Source organism: Canis lupus, chromosome 11 (genome assembly GCF_003254725.2).
Source record: "Canis lupus dingo isolate Sandy chromosome 11, ASM325472v2, whole genome shotgun sequence".
Lineage (NCBI taxonomy): Eukaryota > Metazoa > Chordata > Mammalia > Carnivora > Canidae > Canis > Canis lupus.
In genome coordinates, this window is record NC_064253.1 from 52,435,774 (window position 1) to 52,450,951 (window position 15,178).

Below are 15,178 nucleotides of genomic sequence, written 5' to 3' on the forward strand. Positions count from 1 at the left end.
CAGTGGTTGAGCCTCTACTTTCGGCTTAGGTCGTTGTCCTAGGGTCCTGGGATCGAGTCCTAGGATCGAATCCCACATCCGGCTGCCCGCAGGGAGCCTGTTTCTCCCTCTGCCTATGTCACTGCCTCTCTCTGTGTCTCTCAAATAAATAAAATCGTTAAAAAAAAAAAAAAAAGGAGTCAGTGGCTTAACTGAGATACCCAGGTGCCCCCAAATTGTAACGTCTATTTAAAAAATACATATGCAAATTTATACTGAACGTTTTCTTCCCGTGGCTATAATTCTTTTTTCTTCCAGACAGTTACCATTACAACTGTAATTCATACAGCGATGAACATCACATCATGATCAGACAGCGAACTGTATTAGAAAGACTTCCATCGGGGCTCCCCGGGGGGCTCAGCGGTTTAGCGCCTGCTTTCCGCCCAGGGTGTGATCCTGGGGTCCCGGGATCGAGTCCCACATCAGGTTCCCTGCCTGAGGCCTGCTTCTCCCTCTGCCTGTGTCTCTGCCTCTCTCTCATTGTCTCTCATGAATAAATAAATAAAATCTTAAAAAAAAAAAAAAAGACTTCCATCGTTGAGAACTGGTTGGCGTTTCTCGTACCTTTGAGTTACCTAACAGACCATGAACGTGGTCTCCGGGGGTGTTTTTCCAGGTGGCAGCACATTTTCGTAAGATTTGGCGGGAGGAGGGATCCCTGGGTGGCGCAGCGGTTTGGCGCCTGCCTTTGGCCCAGGGCGCGATCCTGGAGACCCGGGATCGAATCCCACATCGGGCTTCCGGTGCATGGAGCCTGCTTCTCCCTCTGCCTGTGTCTCTGTCTCTGTCTCTCTCTCTCTGTGTGTGACTATCATAAATAAATGAAAAAAAAATTAGATTTGGCGAGAGGAGGGGTAGACTTGCATTTGACGGGGTGGGAGAAGAGCCACTGGGCAAGGGGAGGACGAAAGGGGAACCGCAAAGCCGAGCAACCTCTCTGTAGGTCAATTTTATTTCATTTTTAAGATTTTTACTAATTTATTCATGAGAGACACAGAGAGAGCGGCAGAGACACAGGCAGAGGGAGAAGCAGGCTCCCTGCGGGGAGCCCGACGCGGGATGCGGGACTCGATCCCGGGTCTCCAGGATCACGCCCCGGGCGGAAGGCGGCGCTAAACCGCTGCCCTGTAGACGGATTCTAGGAAGCAGGGCGTGAGCAGGCTGATTAACGTGGAGACTTTGTACGTCCACCGCCCTGGAGAACCTTCCATGCCCTCCGGTGAAGGCGCACCCAGACGGAAAACCGAGGCCCTTACGTCGTGGGGCCTCGGGAGGCCCAGACCCGCTCTGCGGTGCCCTCCCAGGCCCAGCCCTTCCGGGGGGCGCGGGGCCTGTCGGAGCGCCACTGCGCGCTCCCGCCGCGCCCGGCCCCGCCCCCCGCGCGCCCCCGCGCGCCCCGCCCCTTCCGGTCCGGGAAGGTTTGATTTCCTTGGCGGGCGGAAGCGGCCGGAACCCGGCAATTCCAAAGCTTCCCAGGGGCTCTGGGCGCTTGCTTCTCGGCTCGGGACCGCTGGCCCGCTCCGGTGTGCTTCTGCCCGGCCCCGCCCCTCCCGGTCCTCCGCCCCTCTCAGGTCAGTGTCTCCGCCGTGGGTGAGGGCCGGGGTCCCGGCTGTAACGCGGCGCGGGGGACCTGGAGGATTTCTCCGGAGCCCCACCTTGCGAGCCCACTTCCCGGATGATCTAGTCGGGCTTCCCGACCCCCGGTTTTCTCCTCTGTAAGTGGGGATAATGATCGTCTCTAACTCGGAGTTATTGATGAGGCGCAGGCAAAGCGTTTGCCACTAAGGGGACTTGGAGAGTCGTGAGTTCCCACATTACACGTGTCCGTGACCCTGTCTCCGCGGAAGAAGGTGAAGGAAGGGTAAGGGTTCCAAGTTATTTCTGTTCTTACAGCGCAGTGCACTGGGGCAGTGCAGTTCAAGAGGAAACGTGTTATGTTGTTACCGCCCCCTTTTCAGAGTCCGGATCCTTCTTCCCCCTTCACTGTCCCGAAGTAGTGGCTTAAGAAGGCTCACGCTAAAAGGGACATGCCCTGACTGCCAAAGCAGTAAAAGGAGCAGTACCCCCAAGAAACCAGCGGGAAAAAGGGACACTCCCAAAGGAGAGCATCCCAAGAAAGCGATCAGTCCTATAGCACCTAGGATGAGTAATTGTTCCTGAACCTCACCTCTGATGTTTCTGTTTGGTAGTGGGATGGGGCCGGGGGGGGGGGGGGAGGGGGGGGGAGTGGCGGCGGGTTTGAGAGGTCCCTGGAGTTTTGCTTGGAAGTCAGTGTGCCCCAACTTTCTTGTTCATGTTTTGGTTTCTGCTTCCCATGTTTGGGGAGAAATCAGAAAGTCCCTTACTGCATCATCACTGGGCTTGTTTCACCAGCGGATCTGCCTTTCTTATCTACTGTGGACCAGCCAGATGAGCAGATGAATCTCTTAACGCCTTTAGGAATGAATGCCTCTTCGTTGGTGCTCCTAGAATCCTCTGTGAGGCAGAAGGACAGGATGTTAATTAAATGTATCAATTACAAGGCCACATTATATACCATTCGGTATTCTACTTCTTATTTGAAATATCCTCAGCATAGTATCTTAACCAAGCTCATCGATGAGGTAAATGTATTACCCCGCAGGTAATAGCATAGCCCGGATAATATCATTAGTAAGAAATTGCCTCCAATTTGTTGCCCTTCTATAAAATTTGGTGATAAACCTTTTGTTACCTAAGCAGTTGCCCCAGAGAAGTTCAAGATACTAAATGTATATGCCTCCAATTCTTCTATATGGTCACACTGAGAACGACATTCAGGTATCTAAGTGGGGCCTAGTTTTCTTCAACATTATCCACAGTGGAGAGGCTGCCTTCCACAATGATCATATATCTTTTTTTTTTTTTTTAAGATTTTATTTATTTATTCGAGAGAGAGAGAGAGAGAGAGGCAGAGACACAGGCAGAGGGAGCCTGATGTGGGAGTCAATCCCAGGTCTCCAGGATCAAGCCCTGGGTGGAAGGCAGCACTAAACTGCTAGGCCCCCCGGGCTGCCCTCAATATCTTTTTTAAGCAGCTACACAGTTAGGTTACTCCAGCCCCATCCTTCCTATGTTCTATACTTCCAAAGTCTAGAGGATAAACAGAGCACTTAAGAATATTTAGAACTAGCTCCACAAAAGCCAAGTAAAATCTGCTGTCATTTGTACCAGTTTGCAATGCAAACTTTCTACAGTAGCAAAAACGATGGTTACTGGATTCAGTAGATTTGATTGAGGCCCACATTTGTATTACTCGTCCAAAAATATGGTGTAATTTGAGGATGGGGGGGGGGGATGTAGATAAAGAGAAGCAAGAGAAAGAAAAGGTGCTTGTCTTATATTGGCGTAAGTTGATCTTTGCTAGTTGACTTGGGGCTGTGACCTGGAAGTTCAAAACTCATTTGTGTTAATTGTGAATTCTTATATCTCTCATCTGGGGAAGTGAATTCCAAGGTCATACAAAAGGTTGTCTCCTTTTGAATGTGTCAACAGAGTTCAATCTTTTGCATGGAATTTAAACATGTGCACTTGGCAATTAGGATTCTTATATTTTGCGAGGCCTCTGTCAATTTCCATCTCATGGTTTTTAAGCTTTGAAATGTCTTTTTGTGTTTCCTCTTTAGCCTCTGTGTTCTGAATACCCCAATACCCCAATACTGCCTAAGCTGGGGCTTTGCTCTCTAATGAACCTGATAGCCTACTTTTTTTTTTGGATAGCCTACTTTTTAAAAAGATTTTATTTATTTATTCATGAGAGAGAGAGAGACAGACAGACACAGGCAGAGGGAGAAGCAGGCTCCATGCAGGGAGCCCAATGTGGGACTCAATCCCGGGTCTCCAGGATCAGGCCCTGGGCTGAAGGCGGCGCTAAACCACTGAACCACCCGGGCTGCCCAGCTTTAAGCATTTTAAAAGGAGATTTAAGAGAATATTTGAAAAAATATTGTTTGTAGCTCTTGCGCTTTTGATTATTTCATTCAGATTCAGTTTTTTTCTCTACCTCAATTTAAGATGATACCTCATCCTCACTGTACTCAGGATCTCTCCTTTTACTTTGTCTTTTTTTTTTCTTTAAATAAACTCACTGCACTCCTTTTTAAAAAAGTTTTATTTATTCATTCATGAGAGACACACACACACAGAGGCAGAGACACAGGCAGAGGACGCAGAGGAAGAAGCAGGATCTCTGTGTAGAGCCCGATGTGGGACTCCATCCCAGGACCCCGGGATCACGACCTGAGCCAAACGCAGATGCTCAACCACTGGGCCACCCAGGCGTCCCAACTCCCTGCACTCCTGAAGTGGAACTTGCATTTTAGATCTTCCAAAGTCATGACCGTTTTTAAGGCTTTGTAATGTGCTGGCTACTCAATTCTGGATGAGACCGGATGAGGAACAGAGTGAACATGGTGCTGGCCACTCATCATTTTGTGGCGGCTTTGCTAGAACTCTGCCTGTGGGTGAAGGGAGACTGTCAGGTTTCTAGAAATGAGCACTAATACCAGACTTCTACTACTGAGAGTCAGTGATCAAGATGTATGAGCTTTGCCCTTTCCACCTGGAACTTCGCTTCCGAAGCCCCAATTGGATATGCATGTACTCACTTAATTTTTCAAAATGTTAGAGAGAATGGGGTCTGAGGATCCTGGCCTGTTTTGCCATAGCTAGTCCGCTGCTAGGTCACCAGGGGAGATCTGTGCACAGGGGTCAGGTTGGGCAAAGGAGAATTTCGTTACTACCCAGGTATTGGCCTCAAACTCCTTTGTGAACTCTAGGGTCCTGATATGCTGTGCTGGATTATATGGGAGATTATTTGTGCCTGACTCAGTGACCTTCACTTGCCTGGGCTTCCTGCTTCCTGCTTGGCTTTCTAAGGGGTGTTGGGGCCTCTCTTCCCAAGGTTGAAATCCCCCAGTCCTGTCCTTCCACACTAGCCTCTGGGAAGGAGAGCGTCTTAGAGGAGCCATTCCTGTGTGGGTTCACAGATCTTTCACCTCATGTCTATCCATAAAGAAAGCTCCACTTTGCAGTACTGAGACTCAAGCTGTAGGACTTGACCTATGTATGAACACTTTTAGAAAACTTTAGAAATCTACTCCCTAGAAACTTTCTTTTACTCGTTTTACTTTTTTCTTCTTTCTTGGCTTCCATGAAACTATATTCTTCTAATTCTTTCTTTTCTTTTTCCTTTCTGCCTTTTTCCACTCCTGGCTATAGGCCTGGTATGGGCAAGACTTTAGCTGTCTACATTTTAAAGATTTGTCTTTCACTTTTAAGTCTTTATACAAACTATAATTGATTTTGTGTGTAATATGAGAGAGAGAGAGAACACCAATATTCTTTTTTCCATGTGGCTCATCTGTTGTCTCAGCTTCAAATCTGCATTTCCAGTTGATGGTACCTCTAAAAGCAGTTTTAGTTCAGTACATGTTGACTTTTTTCCCTTGGGATCTTTGCACCTAAATTCCCTCTTTTTAGAATATCCTTCCTCTCCTTTATGGGTTCACAACTTCTGTTGAGGCCTACTGAACAAAGACCATTAAGAAATAATACTCCCTAGGAACCGAAAAGGGGCTTATAGGATTTGAGCTTGTGCTGGTGATTTTAAGAAAGGATTAGGGAAGCAAGGACCAGTTTTAGAATGAATACTGTCAAAAAGCTGTGGCCGTTCAGCAGGTGGGTGTCTTAAGGAAGCAGGAGGTGGGAGGATATTGGTGAGAAAATAGTGGTGAGTCTAAGTAAGGATCATTATCATTTTTCAAAAAATATTTTATTTGTTTATAAGAGACACAGAGAGAGAGGCAGAGACATAGGCAGGGGGAGAAGCAGGCTCCCCGTGGAGAGCCACATGGGACTCGATCCCAGGACCCCGGGATCACGACCTGAGCCAAAGGCAGATGCCCAACTGCTGAGCCACCCAGGTGCCCCAGGATCATTATCATTTTAACAGTTCCTCCAATTTCATTACCTGAGGTTGATTTTCTTTTTCTCACTTTTCAACCTTTAAATTGGATCTTGGCTTAAACAGTATTTTCTCAGCAACCCATTCTGACCACTATTGCCTATTTCTTTCCCAGTATTTATGATAGCTTTTAATTATGTATTATCTGTTTATTTGCTTTTTGTCTTCTCTGCTAGAATGTAAGATTCATGAGGGTAGGGACTGCATTTCTTCTCTGTTTTAGAGTTAGTGTAAAATGCAGGTCTGATACATTGTAGGTGTTCAGTAAACACATCTGTATGATAAGTGAATAAAAGAAAATCAGGGTTGACAGTGATTGCACTAGCACTTCTGCCCTATATACTGCTAATCTCTAGTTAAACAGCATATCCTCCACAAATAAGATAAAGCTGATACATAAGCTGTGTGATCTTATGTATCATGTACACAACAGGGCCCTACTCATCCCCATGATTTTTTTTTTTTTAAGATTTTATTTATTTATTCATGAGAGACACAGAGAGAGAGAGAGAGAGGCAGAAACATAGGCAGAGGGGGAAGCAGGCTCCGTGCAGGGAGCCTGACACGGGACTCGATCCTGGGACCCCAGGACTGTGCCCTGAGCCGAAGGCAACACCCAAACACTGAGCCACCCAGGTGTCTCCATCCCCATGATTTTTTGTAATTCTACTTAATTTTAAAACTGACAAAAATCAAACCAGATCTACCTAAGACCTTTTTATTTTTAAATTTTTTTCCTAAGATCTTTTTACAACTAACTTATATGTATATGCATATATATATTTTATCTTTTTTTATATTTTATCTTTTTTTTAAAAATTTTTTATTTATTTATGATAGTCAGAGAGAGAGAGAGAGGCAGAGACATAGGCAGAGGGAGAAGCAGGCTCCATGCACCGGGAGCCCGACGTGGGATTCGATCCCGGGTCTCCAGGATCGCGCCCTGGGCCAAAGGCAGGCGCCAAACCGCTGCGCCACCCAGGGATTCCCTATAATTTTCTTAATAACATTTCTTCTCTAGCTTACTTTATTGTAAGAATTAAGTATATAATACATATAGGATATAAAATAAGTGTTAATTGACTATGTTATTGATGAGGCTTCCTGTCAACAGTAGGCTGTTAAGTTTTGGGGGAGTCAAAAGTTCTATGTGGATTTTTGACTGTGCAAGGGAGTCCAATGCCCTTAACTCCTGCATTGTTCAAGAATCAACTGTGTATGTAACACATATAAGTTGTGGAGCATAGTAATAAAATATGTAACTCATTGTATGTTTCTTAAAATTGTATATCATTGAAATCTTAATTTGCATTTCCCTGATGACTAATAAAATTGAACATTTTTTTATTGGTAACTTGTGTTTCTTTATGAAATGCCTTTTAATTTCATTTGCTTTTTTCTTTTGGGTTGTCTCTATATTTTATATAGTATATTCTGGATAAAAATCCATGGTTTATAAATGTTACAAATATTTCTCACATTTATGGTTTTCTTTTTTTTAAGGATATCTTTAGACATGTAAAAGTTCTTAATTTTAATGTTTAATGTATTTTTTTATTCTTTAAATTTTTTTAAAGGTTTATCTTTCAAATATAAGTCTTTCCTGGATCTGAAGTTGACTTTTACATATGGTAGGAGATAGGGATCCAGTTTTTTTTTTTTTTTTTTTTTTTAACCATATAGCTAATCAGTTTTTTTGGTATCATTTATATGTCTGTGACATATTTATATGTGCACTTATGAGAGTGGAGGAGATAATCTCATAGTAGTTCATTTTTTGATCATGTACTATTTCTGTCTTATAGGTTCTTTTTGTAATTTTGTATAAACCTCCAGGAGGACTATGAAAGATTATGATGAACTTCTCAAATACTATGAATTATATGAAACTATTGGGACAGGTAATTTTTTTTTTTTTCTTGGAAGCAGAGGACAGATCAACTGTTTGAGAATATAGTGTATTTGGGAAGTCATGAGCTTTTCAGTTTAATTTTAAAATTCTTCAACCTACTTTAGAAAGAAAAAGTGGAACAAGAGAGAGGAGAGTAGGGGCACCTGGCTGGCTTAGTGATTGAGAGAGTCTGTCTTTGGCTTAGGTTGTGATCCTGGGGTCCTGGGATTGAATCCCCGCATGGGCTCCCCACAGGGAGCCTGCTTCTCCCTCTGCCTGTGTCTCTGCCTCTCTCTGTGTCTCTCATGAATAAATAAATAAGATATTTAAAAAAAGAAAAGAAAAAAAAAGAAAGAGGGGAGTAGTAGGAGAGGCCTTATAGGTCATTTCATTTAGAATGAAAGTCACTAGAGAGTTTTGAGCCAAGGAGTGATCTATCTGACCTTTGTTTTTAAGGATCACTCTGGCTGCTTAGTTGTGAAAAACTTGGGCTGGGAAAGGCAGGAGCAGAAGCAGAGAGGTGTTAGGTGGTTATTGCAATGATTCAGGTGAGTGATACGGGAGATAATGGTGACTTGAATGAGGGTGATAGCAGTGAATATAGTGAATGGGATTCTGTACGTGTCTGTGTATTTTAACTTATTGAGGTACAACACAATACAATATGCAAAGTACACTCATCTCCATGGAGTTTTATGTATATGTTCCCTGTTCAGATCAAGACAGAACTTTTCCAGTCAGTACCTGCTTCTTTTCCCCCAAGGTAACAACTGATATGTTTTGAAGACAGAACCAATGGGATTTGTTTTTGTTTTTATTTTTTCAAATTTTATTTATTTATTCATGAGAGACACACACAGAGAGACAGAGACACAGGCAGAGGGAGAAGCAGGCTCTCTGTGGAGAGCCCGATGTGGGACTTGATCCTGGGACCCTGGGAACACGACTTGAGCCCAGGGAGGACGTTCAACAGCTGAGCCACCCAGGCATCCCTTTGTTTTCGTTTTGTTTTTTAATTTTTATTTATTTATTTATTTTAAGATTTTATTTATTTATTTATTCATGAGAGACACACACGCAGAGAGACAGAGAGAGAGAGAGAGAGAGAGAGAGAGAGAGGCAGAGACACAGGCAGTGGGAGAAGCAGGCTCCATGCAGGGAGCCCGACATGGGACTCGATCCCCGGTCTCCAGGATCACACCCTGGGCTGCAGGAGGCACTAAACCGCTGTGTCACTGGGGCTGCCCTGTTTTTGTTTTTAAAGATTTTATTTATTCATGAAAGACAGAGAGAGGCAGAGACATGGGCAGAGGGAGAAGCAGGCTCCCTGCGGGGAGCCCATGCAGAACTCCATCCCAGGACCCCGGGATCACAACCTAAGCCCAGGGCAGACGCTTAACTACTGAGCCACCCAGGTGCCCCAGAATCAATGGGATTTGTTGATGGGTTGGATATGGAGTGTGAGATAAAGGAGAAGGGCTCAAGATTTTTGGGAAATGTTGAGTTGCCATTTACTGAGATGGGGAAGACCATAGCTTCTTTTTAGAAATGTTAAGTTGGCAATTTCTTTTAGATACTGATGTGTGGACATTTATCTACCTTTTGATACAGTTTTGAAACAATATCCTGCTTCTGATCCAGTTTTAGAACTGAGTGGAAAACAAAAACGAAAACTGAGTGGATGTTTCCTACTGTCTTTTTCTCAGCAACTTTATATTCTAGTGGTGTAAATTATAAAGCAAAAAAATTTTTTTAAAGATTTTTATTTATTCATTCATGAGAGACAGAGAGAGAGAGACAGAGAGAGAGACACAGGCAGAGGGAGAAGCAGGCTCCATGCAGGGTTCCTGATGGCGGGATGCGGGACTCGATCCTGGGACGCCAGGATCACACCCCAGGCCGAAGGCAGCTGCCAAACCATGGAGCCACCCGGTGATCCCCAATTATAAAGCAAATTTAATTGCAATGTTAATTATGAAGCAGATTTCTAAGTAGTGAATTGGTTTCCTGTTTCTTCAATCTGAAGTTAAAGATATGGGATGCCTGGGTGGCTTTCGGCTCAGGACGTGATCCTGGAGTTCTGGGATCAAGACCCCCCATCGGACTCCCTGCATGGAGTCTGCTTCTCCCTCTCTGCCTATGTCTCTGCCTCTCTGTTTCTGTGTCTCTCATGAATAAATAAATTAAAAATAAATAAATAAAGTTAAAGATACTATCATGGTAAAAAAAATCTTCATCTAGATATTGAATGAGGAGAGGTTAGGGTCATGGCTAGCACTTTAGAAGCAATAGGAAGAAAGAACCACAAATTTCCAGGAGGATATGGATTGATAGAGCTTCTTAAAAGCATATGGCGGAAAAAAAAAAAAAGGCAAATGGCAGGGGTGCCTGTCTGACTCAGCTGGAGTGTGAAACTCTTGATCTCAGGATTGTAAGTTTTAGTCTCTCGTTGGGTATAGAGATTACTTAAAATCTTAAAAAAAGTAAAAGCATGTGGAAAGGTATTTGTGCCTGAGTCCTTGGGTTGCTCTGATGATGATTTTAGGTTACTCTTACTTATCTCTTCATAATACGTTTTCTTATATTCAGGTGGCTTTGCAAAGGTCAAACTTGCCTGCCACATCCTTACTGGAGAAATGGTAGCTATAAAAATCATGGATAAAAATGCACTAGGGGTAAGTTTAAAATTATTTTCAAAATATGTATAGATTAGTTTTGTAAATTCAAACCTGAATTTGCTCAAATGTTCTGGTTACTACTTTTATGAGAATACTTTTTCTATAGTTTTCTCTTTTTTGGCTTGTTTTTAAAATTGTCCCATGGAAAAGTTGAAAGATGGAGACAGTGAAGACCTGTGTGTTTTTCACTCACATCACCAGTTTTTAGCTCCACATGCTTCTAAGGGACACTGATATGGCTTAAATGGCAGCACAGGTGTGTCTCTGTTATTTTCCTTGCTTGGAATGCTAACCCTCTAAGGGAGTCTGAGATTGTTTTGATTTTTCTGGACCTTGTACTACTGACCCACATCAAATTACTCTTTCATAAAAGAGTTCATAAAAGAGGGTTTCATAAAACCTTCAAGGCTTTTTTTAAATATCCATACAGATAATTTTTGTTATATCCTTGTGTACTTTTGAACAGTTTGTTTTGAGGCCATTGGTTGCTTTTGCTACTCAGCAATAAAGTTGTTGCTCTCAATGCTTGGTGCACTTCCCAAATAGGTTTATTGTTCATGTAATGTGTTTTGTCACAGAGTGATTTGCCTCGGATCAAAACGGAGATTGAGGCTTTGAAGAACCTGCGACATCAGCATATATGTCAACTCTACCACGTGCTAGAGACAGCCAACAAAATATTCATGGTTCTTGAGGTTAGTAGTATGGTCTAGAGACCTAAACGTATTTGGTCTCCGTCTTAGTCCACTGGGCTGCTATAACAAATATCACAGGCTGCGGAGCCTAGGAGCAATAGAAGTTTATTTTTTACAGTTCTGGAGGCTGGGGATTCCAAGATCAAGGCGCTGGCATGGTCAAGTGAGGACCCTTCTGGTTGATGGCTGGTGCCTTCTTGCTGTGTCCTTCATGGTAGAGGGGCCGAGGGATCTCTCTGGAATCTCATTTCTTTTCTTTTCTTTTCTTTTTTTTTTTTTTTTATGATAGGCACACAGTGAGAGAGAGAGAGAGAGGCAGAGACACAGACAGAGGGAGAAGCAGGTTCCATGCACCGGGAGCCTGACGTGGGATTCGATCCTGGGTCTCCAGGATCGCGCCCTAGGTCAAAGGCAGGCGCCAAACCGCTGCGCCACCCAGGGATCCCTGGAATCTCATTTATAAGAGCATTAATTCCATTAAGGAGAGCTTCACCCTCATATCCCAGACACTTCCCAAAGGCTCCACCTCCTAGTACCATTATCTTTTGGGGGTTAGGATTTCGCCATATCAATTTTGGGGGAAATCAAATATTCAGACCATTTCTGTATACTCTATCAATAGTTAAGTGAAAAGTGTGTTTCACTTGAAAGATTATAATAAATATTAAGTGGCTTATGTGTTTGAGTTCTGTCTATAATAATTTAGATTGAGTAGACATATATAAGTTGGAAATTCATTGTAAACGCACACTTTCTAAGACACTTTTTTTTTTTTTTAAGATTTCATCTATTTATTCATGAGAGACATAGAGAGAAGCTAAGACATAGGCAGAGGGAGAAGCAGCTCCCCACAGGAAGCTCGATGTGGGACTTGATCCCGAGACCCCTGGGATCACACCCTGAGCCAAAGGCAGATGTTCAACCACTGAGCCACTCAGGCATCCCTTTAAGACACTCCTAATGGGATTAGGATTAATGAACAGAATGTTAGAATTTGTTCCTAGAGGGAAGGATCCACTCCAGTTTTATATGGCATATTAGTCTAGAGCTGCCAGAACAAACTACCACAAACTTGGTGGTTTATTTATTTATTTTTTTAAACTTGGTGGTTTAAAACAACAGAAAATTTTTTTTTTTTTTTTAAACAACAGAAAAATTTATTATCTCACTTCTGGAAGCTAGAAGTCTGAAATCAAGGTGTGGGTAAAGTTGGTTTCTTCTGGAGACTCTGTTCCGTGCTTCCTACCTAGTTTCTGACAGTTATTGATAGTCTCTCATTCCTTAGCTTGTAGCACTCCCGTCTCTATCTCTGTCTCTCAATGACTGACTGACTGACTGATTTATTTATTTATTTATTTATTTATTTATTTATTTATTTATTTGAGATAGAGAGAGAGAGAGAGAGAGAGAGAGAGGTAGAGACAGAGGCAGAGGGAGAAACAGGCTCCACGTAGGGAACCTGAGAGAGAGAGAGAGAGAGAGAGAGAGAGAGGTAGAGACAGAGGCAGAGGGAGAAACAGGCTCCACGTAGGGAACCTGATGTGGGACTCAATCCCAGGTCTCCAGGATCACAGCCCGGGCTGACGGTGGCACTAAACCGCTAAGCCACCTGGGCTGCCCTAAATGACATATTCTTATCTGTGTGTCTGTGTCTTTGTCCAAATTTCCATCTTCATGTAATATCATAGTCTTGAATTAGGGTCCACTCTGATCCAGTACAACTTCATCTGGACTTGATTACATCTACAAAGATCATTTTTTAAAAGATTTTCTTTTATTTCTCTTATTCATGAGATACACACACACACACAGGCAGAGACACAGACAGAAGTAGGCTCCATGCAGGGAGACCAATGGGAGACTCGATCCTGGTTCTTCAGTATCACGCCCTGAGCCAAAGGCAGACACTCAACCGCTCAGCCACCCAGGCATCCCACATATACGAAGATCTAAATAAGGTTATGTTCATTGGTACCAGATGTTAGGTCTTACACATATCTTTTTGGGGGACACAGTTCAACTCACAGTCCATAGGTAGTCTTCTTCAATACATGTGTTAAATGAATCAGACCTTTCAAATTTTAGCTGTCCTTTTTGGCCCAAAATGTAAAGTCTTTAGAACTTCCATCATTCATCTCTTGTTTCATTTTCTTTAGTCTCAGCCAGTTAATTTGTAACTGTATATCATTTTTATAGATTAGCTCTGTTTCGAGGGATCCCTGGGTGGCACAGCGGTTTAGCGCCTGCCTTTGGCCCAGGGCGTGATCCTGGAGACCCGGGATCGAATCCCACGTCGGGCTCCCGGTGCATGGAGCCTGCTTCTCCCTCTGCCTATGTCTCTGCCTCTCTCTCTCTCTGACTATCATAAATAAATAAAAATTAAAAAAAAAAAGATTAGCTCTGTTTCGAAAGCACATTTAAAAATTTGTAATGTTGGGGTGCCTGCATGGCTTAGTTGAATAATCCCAGGACCCTGAGATCTTGACCTGAGTCAAAGTCAGATGCTTAACCAACTGAGCCACCTAGGCACCCCAGGAATATATAATAAAAGGAAAACTCTCTCTTCCATATCCCAGTCCTCCAGTTCCCTTTCCTCTGACTCAGTCACTTTTCTTGTGTTTCTTATAGATTTTCCATGTACGGTTAATCCTGAACAACATGGGTTTGAACTGCATGGGCCCATTTATACACAAATTCCTTCTTTCCCTTCCTTCCTTCCTTCCTTGCTTCCTTGCTTCCTTCCTTCAAAGGGTGGGGTGGGGCATGGAGAGGCAGAGGGAGAGGAAGATTCTTAAGCAGGCTCCACACCCAGCATGACCTGAGCTGAAATGCAGAGTGGGATGCTTCACTGACTGAGCCACCCAGGAGCCTCCACAGATTGCTAAAAAAAAAAAAAAAATTAATTAATCAACCAATTTATTTATTTATTTATTCATTCATTCATCTATCTATATTCATTCATTCATTCATTCATTCGAGACACAGAGAAACAGAGACATAGGCAGAGGGAGAGAAGCAGGCTTCCTACAGGGAACCTGATGCTGGACTTGGTCCTGGGATCATGATCTGAGCCAAAGGCAGACACTCAACCACTGAGCCACCCAGGCGCCCTCCCACAGATTTTTTTGCAGTGCAGTACTGTAAATGTATTTTCTTGAAAGATTTTATTTATTTGAGAGTGATGAAAGAGTGAGTGAGAGCAAGCAGGAGCAGGGGGAGAGGGAGAAGCAGGCTCTCTGCTGAGAAGGGAGTCTAATGTGAGGGCCTGATCCTGGGATTCTGGGATCATGACCCGAGTAGAAGGTAGATGCCCAGCCAACTGAGCCACTCAGGCGCCCCTATATTTTCTTTTTTTTTTTTTAATTTTTTTTTTAAATTTTTATTTATTTATGATAATCACAGAGAGAGAGAGAGAGAGAGAGAGGCAGAGACACAGGCAGAGGGAGAAGCAGGCTCCATGCACCGGGAGCCCGACGTGGGATTCGATCCCGGGTCTCCAGGATCGCGCCCTGGGCCAAAGGCAGGTGCCAAACCGCTGCGCCACCCAGGGATCCCTATATTTTCTTTTTCTTATGATTTTCTTTTTTTCTAGCTTACTTTATTGTACGAATACAGTATATAATACACAAAACACACAAAAGATGTGTTAATTGACAGTTTATGTTATTGGTAAGGCTTTTGGTCAACAGTAGGCTGTTTATAGTTAAACTTCGGGGAGGGTCAAAAGTTATATGCAGATTTCAAAAAATTAAAAATAGAATTACCATATGATCAGTAATTCCACTACTGATTACCCAAAGAATATGAAAACACTAATTTGAAAAGATATATGTACTCCAATGTTTATTGCAACATTAATTATAATAGCCAAATTATGGTAGCAGCATTG

At 43.2% G+C, this 15,178-nt stretch overlaps 1 protein-coding gene across 9 annotated transcripts in view; it reads left to right on the forward strand.

The window, feature by feature from the left end:
* Positions 1–1,459: 1,459 nt before the first annotated feature.
* MELK (maternal embryonic leucine zipper kinase) overlaps positions 1,460–15,178 on the forward strand; it is a 95,025-nt gene continuing 81,306 nt past the window's right edge. For 3 of the 9 annotated variants that reach the window (XM_049116268.1, XM_049116275.1, XM_049116274.1), the window contains exons 1-5: positions 1,464–1,903; positions 7,831–7,926; positions 10,506–10,591; positions 11,173–11,289; positions 11,408–11,452. In XM_049116268.1, coding sequence (XP_048972225.1) covers positions 7,869–7,926; positions 10,506–10,591; positions 11,173–11,289; positions 11,408–11,452 — 306 coding nt within the window. In that variant the 5' untranslated portion in view covers positions 1,464–1,903; positions 7,831–7,868. Of the gene's footprint in view, positions 1,904–7,830; positions 7,927–10,505; positions 10,592–11,172; positions 11,290–11,407; positions 11,453–15,178 lie in introns of all 9 variants that reach the window. The other 6 variants (XM_049116269.1, XM_049116273.1, XM_049116270.1 and 3 more) reach the window with 6 other exon arrangements.